This window comes from Centruroides sculpturatus, unplaced genomic scaffold (genome assembly GCF_000671375.1).
Source record: "Centruroides sculpturatus isolate CEXI.00-Female unplaced genomic scaffold, Cexi_2.0 scaffold270, whole genome shotgun sequence".
NCBI classification, from domain to species: Eukaryota; Metazoa; Arthropoda; class Arachnida; order Scorpiones; family Buthidae; genus Centruroides; species Centruroides sculpturatus.
The window spans coordinates 164,444-188,441 of NW_019384480.1; the positions used below are offsets into that span (position 1 = coordinate 164,444).

Genomic DNA, 23,998 nt, shown 5'->3' on the forward strand with positions numbered 1-23,998 from the left:
TGTTTTAATATAAACATTCTCACGATCAAACCGTATATAGTTTACAGTTATCGGCGAAATTCGTCATATTGTTGTCATTCTAACACCACCTTTAACCCCACACCTGCTAAAACAATTGATCACCTGACGAATTTTCCCACCAAAAAGGTATAAAAGCCATCCTCCTTCCCCCTCTCCGGGGAGTCGCTGATCAAGAAGTCGCCATCGCACCATCAAGACGGACATTCGCTTCCCTCTAACCGGCCGCACCACATATTAGAAGACCTTCGATCCCAACCCTCAACTTGGATCCCGCCTTACAGAAATTAAAGGCCTTCGCTATCATCGCAAGAGGTATGAACGCTTTATTGTAAGCTCTCTCTCTCATACGCGAATGAGACGGACCGTGTTAGAACGTTTGTTTTATTATTTGTCTGTAATAAATTGTTAGTTTAGAAAATGGTGTCTTTATTCGACTATGCCAATGCCTTATCGTCGACCCCTCCAACTCTCCTCCACTCGCGTAACGCGTAACCGAACGTTACTACCATCCCTGACAAGAAAGTAGGTCACCGACCAGAGACCGGAAGGAGAGGACTCCTCTTCCCTCCCGGTGGCTCACAAATTGGGGTCACGGAAGTGGGGTTTGAATCTAGAAATCCCTAGAAATATCACATTGTTATCCTATTATTTTATTGTAATTCCTTACACAAGTGTAGTAAGATGTATGCTTTTCTATTTGATACATTATACTGGCAACAAGGATTAAAGAAAAAACATTAAGAGACATTATGCTAGGGTGGAAATCTACAGCATGTGTGCCCAAATTGGCATGCAAGGAAAAATCATCTGGCATCAGCCTAAGTAAGAAAGGAGTATTGGAAACTACCACAAATCCAAAATGGTCAACACTGGTAGTCCCTGTTATAAAGTCATCCAGTGACATTTTCTATACAGAGATTATAAAGTTACCATTAACATGGCATTTGCTTCACACCCATAACCCAGTACTAGCTATACTTGTCTACTCATGAAACTCCAAAGTGGTGGGTCTTCTCAAAGATTGATATGCCTCAAGTTTATCTACAGCTTCTGGTCAGCAATAACTCCACTGAAGCAAAGACAATTATTACTCATTGAGGTGCCTACAAGGTAAAATACCTACAGTGTGATGTCAGTTCACCACACGGAATTTTTCAAGCAATTATGGATGAACTTCTTGCAGGTCTCCCTGGAGTTTTTGCTTACTTTGATGACATTCTTGTGTGTGCAGCCACACTGGAGATTCTGATGGACCAAACAGGGCCACATATAAAGCATGGGCAAACTAGGCATTTGCCCAGGAAGTAAATTTTCATGAATGGAAATAACAAACAGTGAAACTATCATAGTAATGTAAGTGAAATTAAACTATTTTAAATTTAAATTTGAAAAACATTCAAAAATTTCTTCCCACTTCTAATAGGTGTGGCATTTTAAAAACAATTTTTTTACCATTTTATGTAATGGATAAGGGACATCAAATGCAAGTTCTTCCCAGGCAGCATAAACTCTAACACCAGCCCTGAGAATGAACCAAAGGTCCTATGTCTTAGTATTTTCAGAATACAATCCATCAAATTTCTGGAACGTAAGGTTGATGCTGAAGGGATCCATCAGACCAAAAGTAAGGTTGCAACAATTAAGAAGGCACCAAAGCTGAAAAACTAAGACAAATTACAGTCTTACTTGGAGCTACTAACTTTTTATTTCTGTTTTCTCCATGACAATGCATCAGTCATAGAACCCCTGCATCATTTACTCACCAAGTGCACTCATTGGGAATGGACCAAAAAGCATTCATCTGCTTTCAAGGCAACAAAAAACTTCTCTCATTCAATAGTGTACTGGTCCCTTTTGATATGATGAAGCCAGTCAGTTGACTTGTGATGGGGTAGGCAAGTACTGGAGTCATTGAATCACAGAAGAAAAAAAATCATACATGGAGAAATTATTTGTAGAATCAGTTTGTCTTGTGAAAGAAGGCCAAGTAATGATTGTGAACACATGTCCAAAAAGACAATGATGAAACCTTTTTACTCTGCCACATGGCCAAAGCCTCTGGATCAATTTGTTTGTAATTGCATTCTGTGGAAGTTAAAAGTTCTAGAAAAGAATACAATGAGAGTATGAGATATATGACCATACTTCAAGCTTACACATATAACCTGATATACAAGCCTGTTACCAGTGCAAATGGCCTAAGTCAACTCCCTATTCCATGTTCCAAAGAGACCATATCCTTACCTGCCAAAGTTTTTTTTACAGAACAACTTCCAAATCCTTCCTAATATGCTTCGAATATCACCTGACTCACAATGGCAGATCCCACAATTGTGCATAAGCTAATTGTTGGTATTGAAGAGTTGAACATAATCTGCAAATGCAAATATAAGATTACTATTGAATCTGCAATGAGTTCTCCATCCATGAGGAATGTATCCTGCAAGGCAACAGAGTCATCATCCCTCCACCCGGGCAAAACACCAATTTGGAGGAATTACATTTGAGACATCTCAGAATCATTCAAATGAAGTCTCTCACGAGATGCTGTGTGTGGTGGCCAGGAATGAACGGGTATGTTGAGAATCCCATCAACAGATGCCACGAATATCAAATCAACCAAAGAAACCTGCGGGGTGCATGAAAACTCTCAAAGACTCCAATCCATCCTTGAGAATTTTCATGCACCTTGGTCAATGTTACAATAGACTTCATCAGTCCCTTCCAAATAAAAAATTTCCTTACAGTAGAGGCCATATTCAAAATGGGTCAATGTGCATTGCATAATGTCAACAAACTGCTGGGGCCACAATCAAGGTGTCACAGGAACTTTTTGCTACTCACAGGCTACTTGATTCTGTGGTCTCTGACAATGGTCCACAACTATTGTTGTCTGTGTTTCGAGGAATTCTGGAAAGAAATCAGATCAAGCAAGTTCTTGTTGCCCTTACCATACATAAAGTAATAGTCAAGTGGAGCAATAAGTCCAAATGATTAAGAACAAACTAAAAAAAATCATCAAAGGAGATTGACACTAACAACTGGCATCTTTCCTCTTTACACAACATATATCATCATCTGCTACAACAGGAATTAGCCCAGTAATGGCAACCAAGAACCTGTCTGGACTGTCTTCATCCAAATTTGGTTGCTGAGATATGGAAAAAATGAGGTGTCAAGCTCCTCCCACTTACTGATTGCCCACTTACAAAATCAGACCCAGTTTTTATCTGAAACCACAGTGCATCTGAAGGTCCTACTTGGATCTCCAGAAGAGTAACCCGTTGAACCAGTCCAATCTCATAAAAGGCCATGGACTTGGAAGATCATAGTTTCCATCGGCATCATAACCAAATTAGGCAGTGACATGTTTTACCAGAAGCTGAGCAAGAGGACTCAACTCTACCAGACCCTGCATCACAGACTGCAGCAAGAGAGCAATACAAGACGTTTTGCCAGTGCCATCAAGTCAAGCAATTTAGACAAAGTGTGCAACCCCAAAATATTTGGACAATTACGTTACTGACTAAGGGGTGAGGAATGTCATGTATGAGTCATAAGGCAGTGTTCCTGGTAGGGGTTAAGCAGTATAACTTTTGCTGCCAAAAATATGGTGGTGAACAGGCAAGCAATACCTGTACATGGGGTGTCATATAATACCAACTAATTTATGAATATCCTATTATTTTATTGTAATTTCTTACTCAAGTGTAGTAAACACAGTTTTCTTGTAAAATGTGTGCTTTTTTTTCATCTGGTAAGACCTCATTTAATGCTTTCTTGATTAATGCTGTCTGCTCAAAGCCTTAAAAAAAATCAAAATTTATGTTGATTCAAATTATTGCATCATTTTATTGATTTGTATATAACAAAATTATTCCCAAACACAAACCAACCAGCAAAAGGTGGCAATGCATCGTTGCACTGTACTTCCCTTAAATCTATGTTTGTTTGGTGCAATTTTGGAAAAAAATATAACACCATGGATGCCATAGGCAATATCAACTTCACTTGGCAAGAATTAACTGATAAATGCATGAACAGTGTGTGGAAGAAGATATGGCTGAAGGTATCCAAGAATTCTCAACAAGAAGAGCCTATCATTGACCGAATTGTCAATCTAATCGATACAGTAAGACTAGGAGATATAGATAGGCAAGATATTGAGAAGTCACTGCAGGTTTCTGGTGAGGACCTTACCAACGATGACTTCCAAGAATTGGCAGAACAAGGAATTCATGTAGAACTGGAAAATAGTGATTCTGAAAACAAAGAACACAAAGAACTCATTACAGATTTCCTTAGTAAAAGTTTGGTAATGATAACTGAAATCGTTGATCCAGATTTTGAAAGGAGTACAAAAGCAAGACGAGGCATTTTGGATGTGATCTCCTACTACTAGCATTTGCTTAACGAAAGAAAAAGAATGCAACAAATGGTACTAGGCAAGTTCATCGCAAAAAATGAAGAATTTCAGAAGAGCTAGGACCTTCATCACAAAAATTAACTTTATATTTTTGTGTGCATATGTTTGTGTGTTATGTAACATATATTATTATGCAAATTAATATAAAACTAACTTAAAGTAAATTTTGTTTATTTTTGGTCGCATGTTCTCCTTCCCCTGCTTACTATAGATTAAAATAACCTTGTTTAACTTAACGCTTTGTCATCTAGCAACACATCCTAAGCACTAAACAAGGTCTTACTATGTGACAATGCCGAAGGGTTTCCCTATACTTCGGCACCACGTGACCGAAGGGTCGACATCACGTCGGCGAAGATCGCAATGACAGGTTTCATCAGGACTGACACCACTGTGTCTTCACAGCTAGACACAGAAACCGTTTCGTTCGGGCATGAGCGGTCGCTTGTGTGAGCGATCAGAGTCAAGATAGAAGGAGAGACAGCGCACCGGAAGTGACTTACTCAGAGACCTTTTAACGTAACAACTGTTTAATGGTTAACGATAAGCTATACATTTGGGCTGCTGTTAGATACATATCTACGATAGGGATTAGATATTAGGATATTAATTACGTTTTGGGTTTTCCGATAAGAGAGAGAGTTTACATAAGTTGCGCGTATCGATAAATACCTTTTGGTTTTGCTGTCTTGATTGAGATTCTCGAGCGTTCTGGGTGAAGGAAAGAAAGTTCGGGATGTCAGTTCTTGTATGTGGTAGAGGAAGTATCCGTAAGAATGATAGAACGTAAAGTATCTGCAAAGGTGTTCAACGATGTTACGATGGGTTTCGATGATATTTTAGTAGGATATAACACATAGAATAAAATGATATATTCACAGATATCCGACTATGGAGACACTTAGGACAAAATACGAGTGACAACTTCTCTTTCGAAAGACGGGCGACGACTGCTCACTTTGTTGTTCTTGTCTAATGTTGAACTGTTAAAATCGCGATACTAGGTCAAAAGGTGATGAGAAAGCATCGTTATTAAGTCTGAGAACTTAGCAGATGTTTAACTCCCATGTGTAAAAGTTGACAGTTATTGAACGAAAGTATAGCTACAATGTGAAATGATATAAACACAGGAATTCAAATCCTCACAACTGTATATTATATTAGAATGGGGAAATTTCATTGATTTGGTGCAAGAATTGATATTTTTCAACTGAAAGTATTCATTGACTACATGACCCTGAAAATAGCCTGAACGAGAAGAAAATTACAGACATCAAATTTTTTCTAACATACATTCACAGCCAAATATGAAAAGATAATCAGCCAAGTAATTAAATTTTGAAAAACATGGACCACTATTTAAACTCAGCATCCTCAAAAGCCCTAAAAACATTGTGTAATCACTGATAGCTTTGTATAAAGTAATTTTCCTATTCAAACACCACCTCCTGTTGATCAGTTAGAACAAGTAAATTGGGTTGTGGAGGGGAAAAGAAGTTAATTCAACCAAACTAACAAATAAAATTTATTTCTTAAAATGTCTAGTTTTTTCAGATTAATTTAGAATTGTACTATTATTATTTGATAAATAAAACAGAAATGAAACAAAACAAAAACTTTTGTTGTGTGGTAACCACTTGTATTTTCAACACTTTTAATTTATGAAATTCAATCTTAAATAAGCCATTTTTTTCCCAGTTCACTTATTTTACAATTACATCTATCTGATTTAAAAACAGAAATGAAATTAAAGAAAGCAAATAAATGGACTATTTTCCATCTAAACAGTACAGTACTTCGTTGCCATGATTTTAAGGTACAGACAATTTAAGGTATGGGATATGTCACAGGCTATGCAAAGGTTTTATTATATTTCAATTTTAGCAATTTTTGAGCATTACATACTGATACAGGTTATCCACTCAAAATTACAGTAATTTGTATTAGGAAAAGTACTCTATATTTATCACATAAAAATAATTTAAATAATGTCTTAATTTACTTTTTATGAGATAAGTCATTCACTGGATTTTTCAGTTCTAAATTTAATTGAAAGGACAAATACAGAAATAAATAAAGCATTATTAAATTTACACTAAATATTAGACATAACATCATTACAAAGTTTTTTAATGTCTTTTGGATAACAGAATGAAAAGAAGAAAAGTATTTTTAGATAAAAGAAACATGTAATTTATTTTAATTGAAAATAAAACTTTTTAAATAATTTTAAACTATTTATGAAATTTATACATATCTGTATCTATAAATAAACAACAAATGTGATAAATCTATTTAAATAGGGGGTTTCATATTCAAATGCAGTAAAGGGCCAGTCAAATAGATGTATATCAGATGCATGCTGTACTCAATATTATTCGGTAAAGTAAATAATTTAAAAAAAGGCTCTAACAAAGGTCTTTTTGTTGTCAGGCCTTTATGAATTACATAAACAGTTAGACATTTGAAATTTTTTTGTGTTAATCCCCACAAGATGTTAGAAATATTAATTTTTAGAAAAGAAAGCATCAAGGCTGCGAGCTGGATACAAAGCCTTATCCAGCTCGCAGGCCACCAGTTTTCAACCTGATTTAAAATCATTAAAACTATATTACTTATGTGAAAATTGAGACTGCAAGTAATTATCAAATTAGTAGAGTAATTAGAAAGAGCATAATAGAACCTAGGTATTAGGATACAGTAAAATTGATACAGAATAACACATTAAAAATAAATACTGTTCTCTTAATCCATGATTTTTACTTTTAAAACATATCAACTTTCAACTGAAATTTAAACTACCATTAAAAATACTAATACTCGAAGAAGACATTAAAAACAAATTCATAAGCTAGTTTTTTAATCTTGTTATCGATACTTTTATTTAAAAAATCCAGCAACATGTTTGAGAGACAAAGACATATTAGCAAGTTAAAATTGTATGTAGTGCCATCTGTTATGAAATGTTATTAAAAAATGTAACTTCATTATTATTAATTATAATAAAAAGACAAAAGGCTTCATTTTTGGAGTAGAGATGATATTTTAAAAATGTAAATGCCAGCAACAATTAAAATTTTCATTAAGTCTGATCCCACCCAAGATATGACACATGATACTTCTCAAATTTTAACCACCAGAATTTAATACAATCAATGCTCCTTATATACAGGTTGTCAAGCCAAATTTCATTTCTTAACTTTTACCCTATCCTGAGATATTAAATGAAACAGACACACCACACACACACCTTGTTTCGACCTTCTTGGATTTGGAGTCTCAAAATGTCAAAATTTGCAAAAACTTAAGAGTCAAATTTGACAATTCCAATACTTTCCCATATTATATACAAAAGAGCCAGAAAAGTAAAATCAAATGTTTGCAATAATTAAAAATAAAATTAAAGTATTTGTATATTAAATAATAAACTAATAGTAATGACACCCTACATATTTCCAGTATATTACACAAAACTTACATATAAAAAATATGTAATATAATAAATATGCAGATGTAAAATAATAAAATAATTTTATGATGTTAGAATCTTTCTAATTGTCTATGAAAATAGACTTAACTTTCCTTAAAACAAGTTTTAAGAAACAAAACATTTTTAATAAACTTAAATTCAATAATTAAATATTATAATTTCATGTGCATAAATTTCACGAAAAATCAATCATTTGAAAATGTGTTTTTGATATACCATTAAAAAATATTTAGATAGATGAAAGTTCAAGGATAACCAGTTATAGTTTATCCAGCAATTTAAAAACAATGCAAACTCTCTTCAAATAACTTTCGATTCCATGCCTTAATTTGGCATTTCTATTATTTTCTAACTGAACAATAATAAACTTTTAATTTCCTTAAAAAATTTACGAACATACTGAAAATGTTTAAATTCATAGATGTTCCCAATATATATTTTAAACAATCAGTACAACAAAAAATACTGAAAACGATTCTTTTTGTACACATCATTAATTTTAAAATAAAAAAACATTTCATTTTGAAATTAACTCTTGTCACCTAATCCAAACGAACCGACTCTAACAACCCTGCAGCTAAATTATACGTGTACTGTCTTCATAAACAAATCTTATACAGGCATTACGTGCACAGTTATTTCAGAACTACCTGCATGACCAGTTATTTGTTGCGTATCAACTTATTACTTCCTTTTAAAAAAATATGAATCATCGTTTCCAAGACAATTTAATTTATTTAAATATTATAAAAACTTATCTTAACTCTAAGATTAAAACAAATCAATTTAATTTAAAACTTTCCGAACAAAAATTTGCAATAAAAAAATTCAATTTAATATATGTGAATTTATAAAACATATTGAACTTAAAGACTATTTATATAAAAAGGAATTAGACTTACCTCATTCTCCACTCCTTCCTCAATGCTCACCTGGGTGACCTGTGGCGTCATCTGCGAAGCTGCCAATTGGGAAACCACCTGGGCGGTCAGAGGCTGTCCCGCAGAGGCCAGCATGTTTCCACCGGCCACGGCTTGCATGGGCAAAGGCAGATGTATAGTCTGAACGATGGTGTGTCCTCCGGCTGTAGAAATGGGAACCTGAACCGGTATTGTCTGCTGAACCGGGGCAATAGGTAGCTGGAGAGTCTGAACCACATTGCCCTGTCTGATGGCCACATTCTGTCCACCAATCTGAGCTATAGCCACATTGTTCATGTTTCCCACACCTTGAATAACAGCTTGGGGATGTCCCTGGACGGTCTGGGGCACCTGACCCCGAACGTACTGTCCAGCAGGAGTAATGATGGCCTGATTTCCTGCAATCTGTATGGTTTGTTGTCCAAAGGAAGCTGGGATGAAAATGGCTTCTTGTCCGTCGATTTGAATATTCTGAATTTGNTAATCTGTTAAGAGTATCATGCCGAGGAAATTGTCTGGCCGTTGTTTATTGTTAGCCGGCCGGGATTGGATGCACCTTCTAACGGGTAAGAGATCTCGTTTGTATCGAGCACGTCGGGCTATATATTACCAAATTAATTTATACCAGTGTCCGTGAATTAATTTAAAGATATCAAATATCACTCACCACTTATTTTTTTTCTTGAGATAATCTTTTTCGGTCATATTTATGAGATAGATCATAGGTTTTGAAGTGAGAAGCAAATGCTTGTTTAACACCTCAATCTACAAAATAAAATATGAGAACGATTACATTAGATATATTATTAATATTATTATTATTTTATTCACTGACAAAATTAACCTAATTACACATTATACTTCTTGCTACATATTTGCAGGATATAATTCTACATTTAATATCTATCACTGGCAATTTGTTACAAATATGTCTTCTTACAACTTCTGAAATAAGTGAAATTTTAGAATACTGGAATGTTATATTGATAAAAACCAAATGTACAGTACATATATTTTCACTTCTTTAATTATACTAAAATTAAAAATTTAAATTCCCGTAGAAAATAATAGATTTGACAGATTCAATAAGGTATAATTACAATAAATATTCGCATAATCTAAATAATAGTAATAATAAAATTCAAAGCTTGTTACTTAATAGTGAATAGGTTTCTTTTATATTATTTAATAGTATAGTTTTAGCAACGTACAAAATAATTTCGGTAATTGAATAACTTAATTTTAGCAAACTATAATCAAACACTTTAATAAATATCGTTCCCATAGCCGTTACAGGTGGCGCTAGTGGTTACAGTCTTGACGTCATATTAGAAAGATTTATATGTAACTCTAGGAAAGTTTTTAATTGTAAAACAAAACGTGAATTAAATTCCAAGAGATACTTAGACACAGATAACGCGCTTTATTTTGGGAATGGCATCCGTAAATCATTTTTGCTTAATAAATGATTAGCACTAATTAATATACACAGACAGACTTAAAAACTAGTTTTCAAAATATCTTTCCTTTATCTAAAACTAAAATAAACAAATTAAAGTTTCTTTTAAAATGTTCAAGTACAGCTCGTTTCACGAATCTTGGACGAGCTGTAAAAAATGCCAGTAGCAGAGACCAGTGTATTTACTTAATGAAGGGAACGGATTGTTTGCGAATATGTTACAAGGTCACTGAGCGTTACTATAAATGGCTCTCGAACTTTATAAAACTTCCAGAACCCCAACCGGGCTCGGCCAAGATATGTGAAACAATGGGTAAAATAGCCATCTCCCCTAAAAATGAGTGGCATAGCGGCTTCTACATAACTATTGGATCCCCGAAAAAATGTATACTCTCTTTGATTTTTAATAAGTTCTATATTTATTTATTTTTATTTAATAATTTGCATTATAATTTCATATAATAATACTAACCAGAACCCGTTAACTATTCGATCAGATATGACTTGCCAATTAGTTCGATGTCATCGTCATTAAAATTATGAATCGCATTCATACTGAATAAAATCCCTAAACATTTTCATAAATGCTATTCATCTCCTTTCTTATCTTTACAAAATTCACTTGTGAAAGGAAGAAAGATTTTTGAAATTATTTTTCTAAATATTTCACTCTAGACAGAACTATGTCACAAACGTGGACGTCCGCAGAGGGGACAAACGGGGCATTGCCCCTCTTGAGATCGAGTAAGAAATTCCAACAATTATAAAGTTAAGTGATTGCGATACGTAACCTTATACCCTCGACCACGAGATGCGTATTGATGTAATACTGTATTCTCTAGTCTACTTGTGAAAAAAAAAACAAAAAATTAATAATTAAATAAAGATTTATTGATGTAATTATTTGTCTCCAAACTTTGCCCCGTGGAAAATTTTCTACGGAAGCACATATTCACAAAAGTTCATGCACTGTCATGCCCGCGCAATGATAGTCTGTTTGACAATTCTCTTCTATTATATACTGTAAGTATGATTTACTCTAAATTACAAAATTATTAAAATGTATATAGGAATTATTAAAAATCAAAGTGTATATACAGTTTTTTGGACACCCTACATTATTTATTATAAAATATTCGCTCTCGAAAGCATTTGCAATACAGTATTCCGAACTACCTCATTTGCGTTCCAATCTCCGAAACGTACGTGTTTCTTTTCTTCTACGACATGATTCCTTATTTTACATAGTATATCCTGTCATTAAAATAACAAATAAAAGGAAGGGAAATATTATTACAGATTACATTTTTTCAAAGTTTCTTTTTTTTATTAATATCAGAAACTTACATATTCAGGTTTACTTTTTTTGTCTCCACCTCTTAATACCGTTCTTTCCATTTTTTCTATTAGAGCCACTAAATATTCTTCGTCTTTTAAGCGAAGTTCCTCGTTAATAATATTAATGTCTCTCACCGGATTAACGTCTCCTTCCACGTGGGAAACATTGTCGTCTTCAAAAACACCTAAAATACACATTTATATACTGTATTTGAAATTAACAATCACAAAAAACGAATTGTAATACAATTTTAATAACCTTTTTTTTATAATATTAACCATAAATTTTAATAAATGACTAACTCTTTAAGTTACTGCCATTTTATTTCATTTATAAAAGAAAAAGATTACTATTGATATAATTTGATAGTGTGTATGGCATTGTGTTATGTGTAATTAGACTAATATAAAAATCTTAAAATGCTGCTATTTTTGATTAATAGAGGTGAAATGTATTATAGCATATTCTAATTTATAAATTCTATATTCTGATGAAATAAAATTTAATTTTAATAACTCAATATGAAGAATTCAATTCATAAGAATTCTCCCCTCCTCAAATAATTCCCAATGGCAGAAGACGACAAAATATTACGTAATAATTAAACTAGTAGATAATCGTGAATAGTCTGTAACATATCGTGTATATGTAAGTATTGTGGTAATAAAGGAAAAGAGAGATAACTGTAAAAACGGTTATAACTTGACGTAGATCATTAAACGCAAACATGAGATGTAACGGTTTGAAAAGAATTGCATTGACACACTTACAAATGTATACACAGCTACATACTTATTTATGTATGTAAAATTAACAGAGTATTCCAGTTTATTTTTGCCAAATGCACTGAAATAAAAGGTTTCGTCCTATCGACGTGCAACTGCATTGCCACAGCGATTATAAATTCAACCGACAAATTAATTAATGAGAGTTATTAAAAATGTTGGTGGAGCATTGTATATTTAACATTTTCACGCAACTTTCGTTATAATCGAATGTTTTTGTTAGTAGAATTTACAAGGCGCTGACAAGTTGACGTGCACGACAACATTCTCACGCGACACGTGTCCGTCCGAGAGGAAAGGCACTACGTATANGATGTTAGAATCTTTCTAATTGTCTATGAAAATAGACTTAACTTTCCTTAAAACAAGTTTTAAGAAACAAAACATTTTTAATAAACTTAAATTCAATAATTAAATATTATGATTTCATGTGCATAAATTTCACGAAAAATCAATCATTTGAAAATGTGTTTTTGATATACCATTAAAAAATATTTAGATAGATGAAAGTTCAAGGATAACCAGTTATAGTTTATCCAGCAATTTAAAAACAATGCAAACTCTCTTCAAATAACTTTCGATTCCATGCCTTAATTTGGCATTTCTATTATTTTCTAACTGAACAATAATAAACTTTTAATTTCCTTAAAAAATTTACGAACATACTGAAAATGTTTAAATTCATAGATGTTCCCAATATATATTTTAAACAATCAGTACAACAAAAAATACTGAAAACGATTCTTTTTGTACACATCATTAATTTTAAAATAAAAAAACATTTCATTTTGAAATTAACTCTTGTCACCTAATCCAAACGAACCGACTCTAACAACCCTGCAGCTAAATTATACGTGTACTGTCTTCATAAACAAATCTTATACAGGCATTACGTGCACAGTTATTTCAGAACTACCTGCATGACCAGTTATTTGTTGCGTATCAACTTATTACTTCCTTTTAAAAAAATATGAATCATCGTTTCCAAGACAATTTAATTTATTTAAATATTATAAAAACTTATCTTAACTCTAAGATTAAAACAAATCAATTTAATTTAAAACTTTCCGAACAAAAATTTGCAATAAAAAAATTCAATTTAATATATGTGAATTTATAAAACATATTGAACTTAAAGACTATTTATATAAAAAGGAATTAGACTTACCTCATTCTCCACTCCTTCCTCAATGCTCACCTGGGTGACCTGTGGCGTCATCTGCGAAGCTGCCAATTGGGAAACCACCTGGGCGGTCAGAGGCTGTCCCGCAGAGGCCAGCATGTTTCCACCGGCCACGGCTTGCATGGGCAAAGGCAGATGTATAGTCTGAACGATGGTGTGTCCTCCGGCTGTAGAAATGGGAACCTGAACCGGTATTGTCTGCTGAACCGGGGCAATAGGTAGCTGGAGAGTCTGAACCACATTGCCCTGTCTGATGGCCACATTCTGTCCACCAATCTGAGCTATAGCCACATTGTTCATGTTTCCCACACCTTGAATAACAGCTTGGGGATGTCCCTGGACGGTCTGGGGCACCTGACCCCGAACGTACTGTCCAGCAGGAGTAATGATGGCCTGATTTCCTGCAATCTGTATGGTTTGTTGTCCAAAGGAAGCTGGGATGAAAATGGCTTCTTGTCCGTCGATTTGAATATTCTGAATTTGTGCAGCTGGTATGACATTGTATGTAATATTATTACCAGCTTGAGCTACGATTTGGCCTTGCGGATATCCGTTGACAGTAGCCACGTTCTGCGGTGGAGTGGCAGTCGTCTTGACGGCGGGTTGAGCATTTACTTGGGTGACGGTGCCGTCGGGGTTAAGGACTCCGACCGTTTGACTCTGGACGGGGATGAAGTGCGTGGAGGCGGCCACGGGCACTTCACCCGCTTGCAGTACTTGATTCTGCAACTTGACGGTCGAAGCTGCACCTCCCTCGTCGGTTGGGGAGCCGATCTTGCTGCAGGTCGCCGCCAACAGTGCCAAAGGGGATGGTTGGATGTCCTGCGTGAGGCGGGGTCAGACCAAGAAAGGGGTGTGAGAATGGACGACGCCATCTTGACTATTGCTAGTCTATAAAAAGTCGAACTCACTCACCTGAGATGTGCTGCTCGGTACCACGTAGTCTTGCTGTTGTCTCCTAACAGCTACCGTAGTCATTCCGACCACTCCAGACGCGATTCGATAACAAAATACTCGCCGTTCGACGCTTTTCGCGCGGATCCAAGATGGCGACGAGCAACCAACTTCATCTATGCTGCACGTGGCGCGTGGTGAGGTAAGATCAATGCGCACGCAAAATAGTCCCCCAAATTCTAATACCCCGAATAATTTTTATATAGGGCATTCTATAATTCTAGAAGAAAGTCGTGCCGAAAAATATAGCTCCAACTAAACAAACTAGTAATGACTACAACGTATGATATATTTTTTGAGTTTAACAGTTGGGCGGAGGTGTGGAGGAATACACCAGATGTCCGAAGGCGGGACTACTTAATTCTGTTGTCCTCCCCCCCGCCCGTTCGGTAGGCGGGACACAAAGAATGCGGACACAAAACCAACTCCCGCCTCCAGTTTTCGAAACGAAGGCCGGAAAAGTGGAAATATAGCGTCGCGTGACCACATCCCCTTAGTCTGGTCCCTCTTACCGAAATAAACGGCCATATAAACGCCGCCCTAATTATTTCGGCGGGAACAACGCAGTCTTTTTATCTTTTCCCCTTCCGTCGTGCGTGACGTTTTCAATGGCCCACGGGGAGTTACCGTCGCGTCTGTTCCGATATCGACTTCGCAATTCACGCTCGGTTCGCAGTTTCGGCCTGGCGTTACGTCACGACTTACAGCGCGACGTTGCGTCAGCCAAAGAGAAATGCGTCGCTTCCTGTCCGCCCGCTCCGGGACGCCGAGCGTTTCTATTAATTGGGCCCGATAAAATTTCAAAATTCGTTGGTGCGCGGACGGGCGCCGGGGAGACCACTTCCGTCACTCGCCTCCCACCGATTATGAAAAACAGGTAGTGGACAATGTTGGCGCCGGTCCAGCCGTGACGTAACGACCCGGAATTTAAAAGACGCTAACGAAGAAACGAGGCGGTTACGTTTTAGGCCGAGGCAACGCCCGTGATGCACCGACGAACACCCTCACCATGTGGGAGGCGGACCCAGGGCCCTATGAGACAACGATCCGGTGCGACTCGACGCCTAAGGTAGACCCAAAGGGCGTTTCCGTTGCAGATGCTCCGCGCCCATGCTCGTACCTCCCCTGCACGCCATGTGGTAGATATCATACATTTTCTGTGCCATCCCGAAAACTCGTCGCCTCTCGCCCATCGACTACGGACGCCATAACAAAGCGGCGTGGAGCAATGGTGGCCGGAATGACCCCAAAATATCGACGGGTGGAGAACAGGTTTTCCTTCCCCCTTCGGCACGCAACACGTTTCGCAAATAAAAGTTTACGTAAGATACTTGCCTGACACTGGAGCATGGAGTTGTTAGATGAATGGCGAAGATAACATCCAAGTTTTCTTGTTGGCCTATCGTAATTGTTTCTTTTTTCTTGGCTTTTCGGGCTGCCTTTCTGTCGGCTAACTTATCGATTTTCTTCGCCGAAACCGTGACCAGCTCCCCTGGTGGTGAAGGACGTGCGCATGCGTTACTTTTCCCACCCCCTGGCCTCCAACGGCCGGGGTCAACCCTTTTAACTTCTCCGATAGTGTTTTATTTAGCCACGTCGAGTGTTGTTTCCACGCCGATTGCGTAACTCTCTTTGTTCGTCCTCCTTCCTCCTTTCTCCCGCGCGTCGTTTCCACCGTTCACCGGATGCTGGCCGTTCGTCTGCCATCTGGCGGTAAAATTTTCATAACTTCCGGTGCACTTTCGTCCACTTACTCCCCACTCCATACATCTGCATTTACTAGAACGAAAAGCGTCTCCATTCCAATGACATAATTCGCGACTTGTCTTATTCACGCCCATCGCGCGGGGGGCGTATTTCATACGCTTTCTTATCGTCTCTTATTCCTGCCATATCGACACATCTCCCAGTTTTATCGCCACTTCCCTCCGTATCCCGCCTTCCTTTTTGAAAAGTCACGTGACCCAGGTTCTGACGAAATTCTGAGCGTTATCTGTTAATTTAAGGGCGTCGACGGTAGCGTCGTTTGGGAGGAGCTTAACCGCGTCCGCATCTCAAAAATGAATTTTGGGTGGAGCCATTAAAGGCACATTTTTTTGTTTTCTTGGTTTCGATTTTGAGATATGTGTAACAGATGTTAAATAACCTCTGGCCGTAATCGCAACATTTTCATTTCTAATTTTTTGTAGCGATAAAATTTCAATGTAATCTAGTCCTCTCAGTGAAAGAGGATAGAGTTACGTAAGAGCCACTTATTTTTAACGGAATCGCTTCCGGTGAAGTAAAAAACCGATCTGAGGAAATCGATGTATTGGTATTAAAAAAAACAATTGATTACTAATCGAATAAATTCGAAAAACTAAATAAGTTTGAAATAACGACAACGGCACGTCGACGAGGTGGTACAGTACTTGCAACTTCTCCCATTTCTCTCGCTGACTGCTTTGACGTTCGAAGAACTGTACCGTTTAATGGGAGAAGTATAGGGGATCCGGCTTGGTAAAATGTCTAGACACTATCACTTTCGAATATAAAATATTCGTTTTTAAATTTTACAATGGAAAAACATTACAAAATATATTATTTTTTTTTTGGTTATTTTACTTAGTTTTGTTAACTATTTTATCATTAAAAGTTTAAATTAATTTTTATTAAAATTAAATCTCATTATTAGTATAACTTTTTACTTAGAATTATTAAGAAAAAGTACATTACAAAAAAGTATTCTATTGTTAAATGAAATGAGTGATAAAGTTTATTGGCAATTTTTCAGAGAATGCTGATTTTCCACACGTTTCGAATACATAAATTTAATATGATGCGATAGAAATAAGAGATAAGAACATGGCATATTATCTTTAAGCTATATAGAAATTTAACGAGAAAAGTTTTTAGGTCATCTGTTTGAATTTTTACTCATCAATCCTATATTTGTCAAAATCTAAACTTGTTTGGATTATTATTTAAGTATTGTAATACCTTAGGAAAATTTAACAACTAAAGAACAATATAAAATTCTTGTTACACCAGGGCATAGAACAATTTATCGCTGTTTTAAAGACAAGACTATTGGTAGAGGATGATCGATGGATATTTTCTATCCAGTGTAATGAATTCGAAAATGGTTAAATTTAAATATTTGGAAAATTGATCGAAAACACCGTCTTTTCTCTTCTCAAACAGAATATTGTCACGCAAGAAAATAAATTCATTTTTCTAAATTTCCATGCTTCATGTCGGAATTTAAATAGCGCAAAAGAAATTTTGTAATAATTTTTAACTTTGGCGAATGCGAGAATTATCGAAGACCTATAATATTATTGCGAGGAGGCAGTTTCCCCGCCAATTGACCAATTGACTTATAGATTTCCTTTCTCCCGAGAGCAAAGTTTCTGCCAGAGAACACGCCACCGATAAGTCACGGATGAATGAGCAATTAAATAATTTGGAGGAGCTTTTAACTGCAGAGTAGTAGTTTTCTAAACAATATCATACGCAAAATTTGTTCGGAAATCAATTTGCCCAACGTAACAATACAGTCGATCCGAAACGGAAAATAAATTTACGAACTTCACAGTCCAGTTCGTAAAATCGAATTTAAAATTGTTATCCACAGATGGCGCTAAGCTAATAATTCAAAAATCTATAGGCGCGCCATCTTTTAAAATACAGAATTTTTTTTAATTAATCGAAAATTTTGAACAACGTACGATTTCATGTTATCGTCACTTTAAAAATTCTGTAGGCTATTAACAAATATAAGACAAATATAAAACAGATATTAATATTGTAGCAAAAAAAAACTGTAAATATTTAGATACGAAAATAACTATAGCAACAAGTTAAGAATTACTCTATACTGTATTTAAATATTTAAAGTAAAACTTTTGGTCGATGACGTTACCGAGAAATGACATCAAGAGACTTACCGAAGATCTGGTAATTAATTTCCATTTCTTTTGTGAAATATTAAAAAGTAATAATATCATTTTTATTAAAAAACATCGAAGTAAATTATTTATTTCCATATCATTTGACCTAAATAATTTTAATATTTCAATTACTTGAAAATATATGTGAAATATTCTCACTAGATGACACTACTTGTCTGTTTTAACCGGAGAAATCGTTATACAGTAATGTAAAGGAATTATAGGAATAGACGAGATAGGCCTAATTACAAATAGAAAATAATTACTTCTATTATTAGTATTTATTTTGGACCGAATAAACGAGTACCATAACTATTACAATTAAAAAATTGTTGAAACTTTGTATTATTTTATTGAAAAAAAAATACACGGGCGTATAAAAATATTTAATAAACTTCCATTTAAGATTTTATAGATCATTTCAAATTGTTTATATCCGCTTTTATAAATGCACTCTTGATAATTCGAACTAATTTGCTTCGTTTTTCCGCTAAATCTTCCAGCCAAAAAACAAAACATTACATTTATTTGAAGACATATTTACCATATACAATATAAATTTTATATGTGTATTTGTAGTATGCATGTTATAGTCGTTTTTAACTTTTTATTTATATAAAACCACATTAATATTTTTGCTAATCCAAACAACTCCTTACAGTAATTAGTTCGGATTAGTAAGAGGACATTGTATTGTCTTCCAAATTGATTATTATAAAGTAGCGAAGATTATTTTATATGTTGCGTTTTACATTTCAACTGTAGAGTTTGTTAAATGCCGCAATAAGATTTCTATTGCTGAAAATTGACGTTATATTGTAAATAACTTTCAAAAATGTTATACTGCCGTTTTTTTAAAGTTATTCACTTTATATGTTACCAATTATTAAATATCTCTACTTTATTAATTAATAAAGTAGAGATATAATAGCCAAGCTGAAAATATTTCATAAATATTAAGTTTTATTATGTTGATATACGATTTTAATATATAATGAATTCCTAGCTGTATTATAATTTTGACAAGATTTCAGAAATTTGAATATTGTGAAATTAATTTTTTTAGTAAAATCTTTATAATCTATCCTTGATTATTTAAATGCAAATAAACATTGCATATTTACTCATTGCCTATTGCTTCTGTTAATTCTAGTACTGTGATAAAGTTCGTTTTATTGGGCTGAGAATTGAAAAAATTGTAGATCTATAAATTCTCACTGTCGTCCGTCCGTCTGTCTTTTCTTAATCTAGAGAACAGAGTAAGATAGATGAAAGCTAAGACCAGCTAAAGAAAGATTAAAGTTAGGAGGCCCGATTAACTATATACGAACTTCCAATGCAAACCGGAAGTTACGTTATTTTAATTCAAAACTTTTCCCCAGAAAGGTGCTAGATAGATGATTGGCATGACTCCATTGCTAACGGAAAAGTATGATGTACAGGGGCAAGCCACTACTAATTTGTGGCGGAGAACATATTTTAAATTAAATAAATTTAAAATATAATTAAAAATTGCAGCCCGGCATTTTGAAAATGTCATAATAAATAATTGCTTGTTCTTAGTTGAAATTTACATTTAGAATTTTCGCAAATTTCAAAAAATTTTCTCCTGTATTAATTTGGTTTAAAAATTGCGTTAAATTTCGGTAAATGTTCCTTTTTACACATTTCAGTACGTAAAAGGGATTAATTATTCAGTCTTAAACATATTTTTATTTTCTGAATTATTTGTTAACTACTGCACAGAGTTTGGATGTTTTTAAAGAGAATATAATGTTTCAATTCATTATTTTAGCATTTAAAAGTTTTGATATTTTCACTCCTCAATTATTACATTTCTTTGAATTTTCCACGACGAATGGTTTAAAATATTCTTCTGTATAACATGTTTACATTGAACAATTCTGTACACATTAATACAAAGAACATTTGTTTGTATAAATTTGTCTTTCCAATGATTTTTTAAATAAATAATTAATTAATTTAATTCAAAATATATTTGATATTTTATCTTAACATTTCATCAAATTTTATTTTTAACACTCCAGATCGAAACTTTCGACATAAATTACGGTATTTTTATTTATTATCCAGAAATACAGTACATTTATTTTCTAATGAAAATTATTATATTTGTCTGATTTTTCCAATATTTTCATTAACATTTTAATTAAAAAACTTTCCTCATCAATACAAAACTCGTGTAAATTTATCATACAGCACAGACATACATTCATTTTAATTGATACATTACATATTTAGTCAATTAAACACTAGAATTACTCAATATAAATTTAATTTTCGTTTAAATCTTTGATTTTAGTTGTTAATTCGAATCGTATAAAACGTATCGAAGAACATAGAACCAACGACGCGCTACGAATTCTCACTGACACCATTTTGCTTTTCAGTTTTTCCAAATTCTATTTACTTTACTTTTACTAATATTAGCACTTGTCTATGCTTGTGTTAATTCTAGCACTACTACCATAGAATTCATTTTATTCTTAATTAAAATTTACATTTATGTATTGGACCTTTCTTGGGCTATAATATGACTAATTAATTAACCATATTATAGCCCAACTGAAATCCGCCCGTATAATTGATTATTAGTACATATCGCGTTTGGTTTTATACCTAATTAGCACTTAACAATAGTAAAATTTCTTTCTATATTTTACAATAATAAAAGATAATTCAAACTTTTCAATTATTTCATCATGACAGATGCTCAACTATATCAATTTTCTAACAATTTAATAAATAAGAATTTACTTCAAATTGTTATATATTATCCTCAACGCACAAACCGCAATCTTTTTATTGGCAGTGCCTTTTGTCGGGAAAGTTACTGGGTTCTTTATTGATAAAATTATCGATCTGCTAGCGGCTCAAATCGATGTTCGTCTCGATCGTGGCGCTATTTATTTAAAATTTTTAAAACAAAATTTTAACTCCACGTTTAAATTGCATTCTTTCAACATTTTTCTGGTAATAGTGGCGCAGAGTTGCGTGATCCGGCAAAAATTCAAGTAGAGCGATAATTAATTGTCAATGATATGCATAAACGTATATTTTCGCAATTAATTATCTGCCATTTTTAAAATAATATATATAATCGAATTATTAACTGGTTTGATTAATTGCTGCTAAAATTATTTTATATTTACGCCGAAGCACCTCTGTTTAATTCGAACGATATAAATACAAATTTAATCACAAAAGTAATTAAAAATTCAATTTTTATAGTCGAACAGATTTATTATAAGATTACCAGCTTGTAAAAAAAATTAATTATTATTTTACAATCAAAAATCATTATTTCCTTTCAAATTAATTGCATTAAAAACTTGTCTAATTAAAAATCACCGAGTTTTTTCAAACGAACAACAGATGGCGATAGCGATATCCTATAGTGTTTCCTAGAATAAGAATGGAGACGACGCGATAGATCTTGGGTGTGTATCACTCCGCCATCGTAGCCAAGCAATAAAGCTGTTTCAAGACTAAAAACTTCGAAAATTAAAACATTTCATAATATGACGTCGTATGATTTTTTTTTTCTTTCCTAATCGCAATATCGTTGAAAATTTCAGAGAAGATAACAATTTCCAAATATACAGAATGCCCTACTTCGTAGTAAACTCTGTACTATTTTTCTTCGCGTAGGTAGACTAATTACCATCGGTTCCATTCTTATTCTAAGAGACTATATAACTTGTTACCCTACCGGATTGGATATTAGTTTACCGAAGCGTTCAATTATAACTCATATTTTACGTAATAGAATATCGCTTTGTTCCTACTATTGCAATCTTTATGCAATTTTACTTATTTGGAGAGCCTTCTAATAAAACAACGTTTTCATTTTCTTTATATGCAATTCACTCGTCAACGAAAAATGGTAGATAGAAAACATACTAAAAATTCATACCTCTAAATACGGTATTTTCGTATTGATTTCGTTCTTAGAAAATCATTGAACTCGATATTTTGCTAGGTTAGAGTAATTTTCAGAGTTAATATAATTTAGCTTATCGGCTTAATTTTTTTTACATCTTTATCGCAAAATAATTTTTTACATCCTAGAGCCATTAAATGCCAAACAGCGATAACTATACTGTTACTAATATCGTTGGGAGTTTTCTTTTCTGTTTTTTGCTACAACGCTATCGTTTATCGGTTTATCATCTACGTAAGTTAAAACCGTATTGTTTTTTATCAGATCTTGTTGCATCCGATCAAAATTTATAGTCCAAAAATATTTTGTCATTTCATACGCGGTTAGTTAATAAATAATCATGCCTATTTGTAACTTTTACACCGCTTGTACCACCGAATCTTTTTTTTTTCGGCAATTTTTAATGGAAATTTCATTTAAGTGTTTAGCTGAATTTGTGACGTTGCAGCAGCACGGATAGAACATAAAACTAACAATTTTTTAAAACGATTATTTCCTTATGTATATGAGAAAATGTAGAAAAGAGTAAGAATACTTCATAATTTGGAATAAAAAAACAAAATGAGATTAAAATTTTCGGTAGAATGTTAATGAATTTTAATCTCATATTTTTCATTTCACCAGACAAATTCATTACGTAGATAATTAGCAATAGTAATTATTTATGCCAAAATAAAAATAATAGAGAAAATCATTTCAAGTCATTTATTCCAACTTTAAACATAAATATATTTAACAAAGCAGCCTCCGTGAGTGATCTGCGTGGTACGAAAAAAGGAGATTGCAGTTTATACAAGTCTACTTCTTTTTGGACTGTAGGCCAGCTCCGGCATTGAATTTGAAAAGGATGATGTCTCCGTCTTCCACCACGTAGTTACGTCCTTGCTGTCGGTATTTTCCCGCTGCCTACGGGGGAAAAAAGTAACCGTCATTACATACGTACAGTGCTTCCATCTGGCGACAACAAACGAAACTGAATATACCTTTACTGCCGCTTCCGAGCCTTCCTCTTTAAAATCCTCGTATTTCATCACTTCTGCCATAATGAAGCCTTTTTCAAAGTCGGTGTGAATTTTTCCGCCCGCCTGAGGCGCCTTCGTTCCTTTCTGAAAGCAGTTTAAAGCAAGAAGAATCAAAATTAAAATTTCCGACGAAGCGACAATGATACGATTTGAAACGCGTATACAGTATAAACAGGCACTTTCTAACCCAGGACGCCATGTTTAGTCCATTGTTAACTTTTTCTCTCTCCGTGTATTGTATATTTAAAAAATGCTGTTTTGTTGTTACATCAAATCTGGTAAATAACTCGTACATAAGTAATAATCATTTTAAAATATAAACTGTGTAAAAATAAAATCAAATAAAGCTGTAAAATCTAGAAACTATAATGCTATCGGTCAGATGTCGCCATCTCTCGATTCGTGTCTGAACTAACATATGTGATAGTTTAAATACGATTTTACATGTTCATTTAAATTATGTGCAATCACGTTGGAAAACGAATCGAGATTATTAAAAAGTA

General features: G+C 34.1%; 3 protein-coding genes across 7 annotated transcripts in view; all 3 read right to left on the reverse strand.

Moving 5' to 3' along the window:
- Positions 1-16,260, reverse strand: part of LOC111621419 (transcription factor Sp4-like) — a 78,523-nt gene extending 62,263 nt beyond the window's left edge. For 3 of the 5 annotated variants that reach the window (XM_023363543.1, XM_023363544.1, XM_023363541.1), the window contains exons 1-3: positions 14,539-15,899; positions 14,032-14,445; positions 8,840-9,262 (exon numbers count right to left, since the gene is read on the reverse strand). In XM_023363543.1, coding sequence (XP_023219311.1) covers positions 8,840-9,262; positions 14,032-14,445; positions 14,539-14,601 — 900 coding nt within the window. In that variant the 5' untranslated portion in view covers positions 14,602-15,899. The other 2 variants (XM_023363545.1, XM_023363542.1) reach the window with 2 other exon arrangements.
- Positions 9,416-11,867, reverse strand: LOC111621420 (obg-like ATPase 1). Its single transcript, XM_023363546.1, has 3 exons — positions 11,664-11,867; positions 11,493-11,570; positions 9,416-9,622 (listed from the first exon to the last, which is right to left on the reverse strand). The coding sequence occupies exons 1-3, from the start codon at positions 11,850-11,852 to the stop codon at positions 9,521-9,523; spliced, it is 369 nt and encodes a 122-aa protein (XP_023219314.1). The 5' UTR covers positions 11,853-11,867; the 3' UTR covers positions 9,416-9,520.
- A 6,904-nt stretch (positions 16,261-23,164) lies between the features above and the next one.
- The window catches only part of LOC111621421 (obg-like ATPase 1), a 57,625-nt gene continuing 56,791 nt past the window's right edge, over positions 23,165-23,998 (reverse strand). Inside the window, exons 11-12 of the mRNA XM_023363547.1 lie at positions 23,457-23,579; positions 23,165-23,379 (exon numbers count right to left, since the gene is read on the reverse strand). Coding sequence (XP_023219315.1) covers positions 23,272-23,379; positions 23,457-23,579 — 231 coding nt within the window. The 3' untranslated portion in view covers positions 23,165-23,271. The remainder of the gene's footprint in view (positions 23,380-23,456; positions 23,580-23,998) is intronic.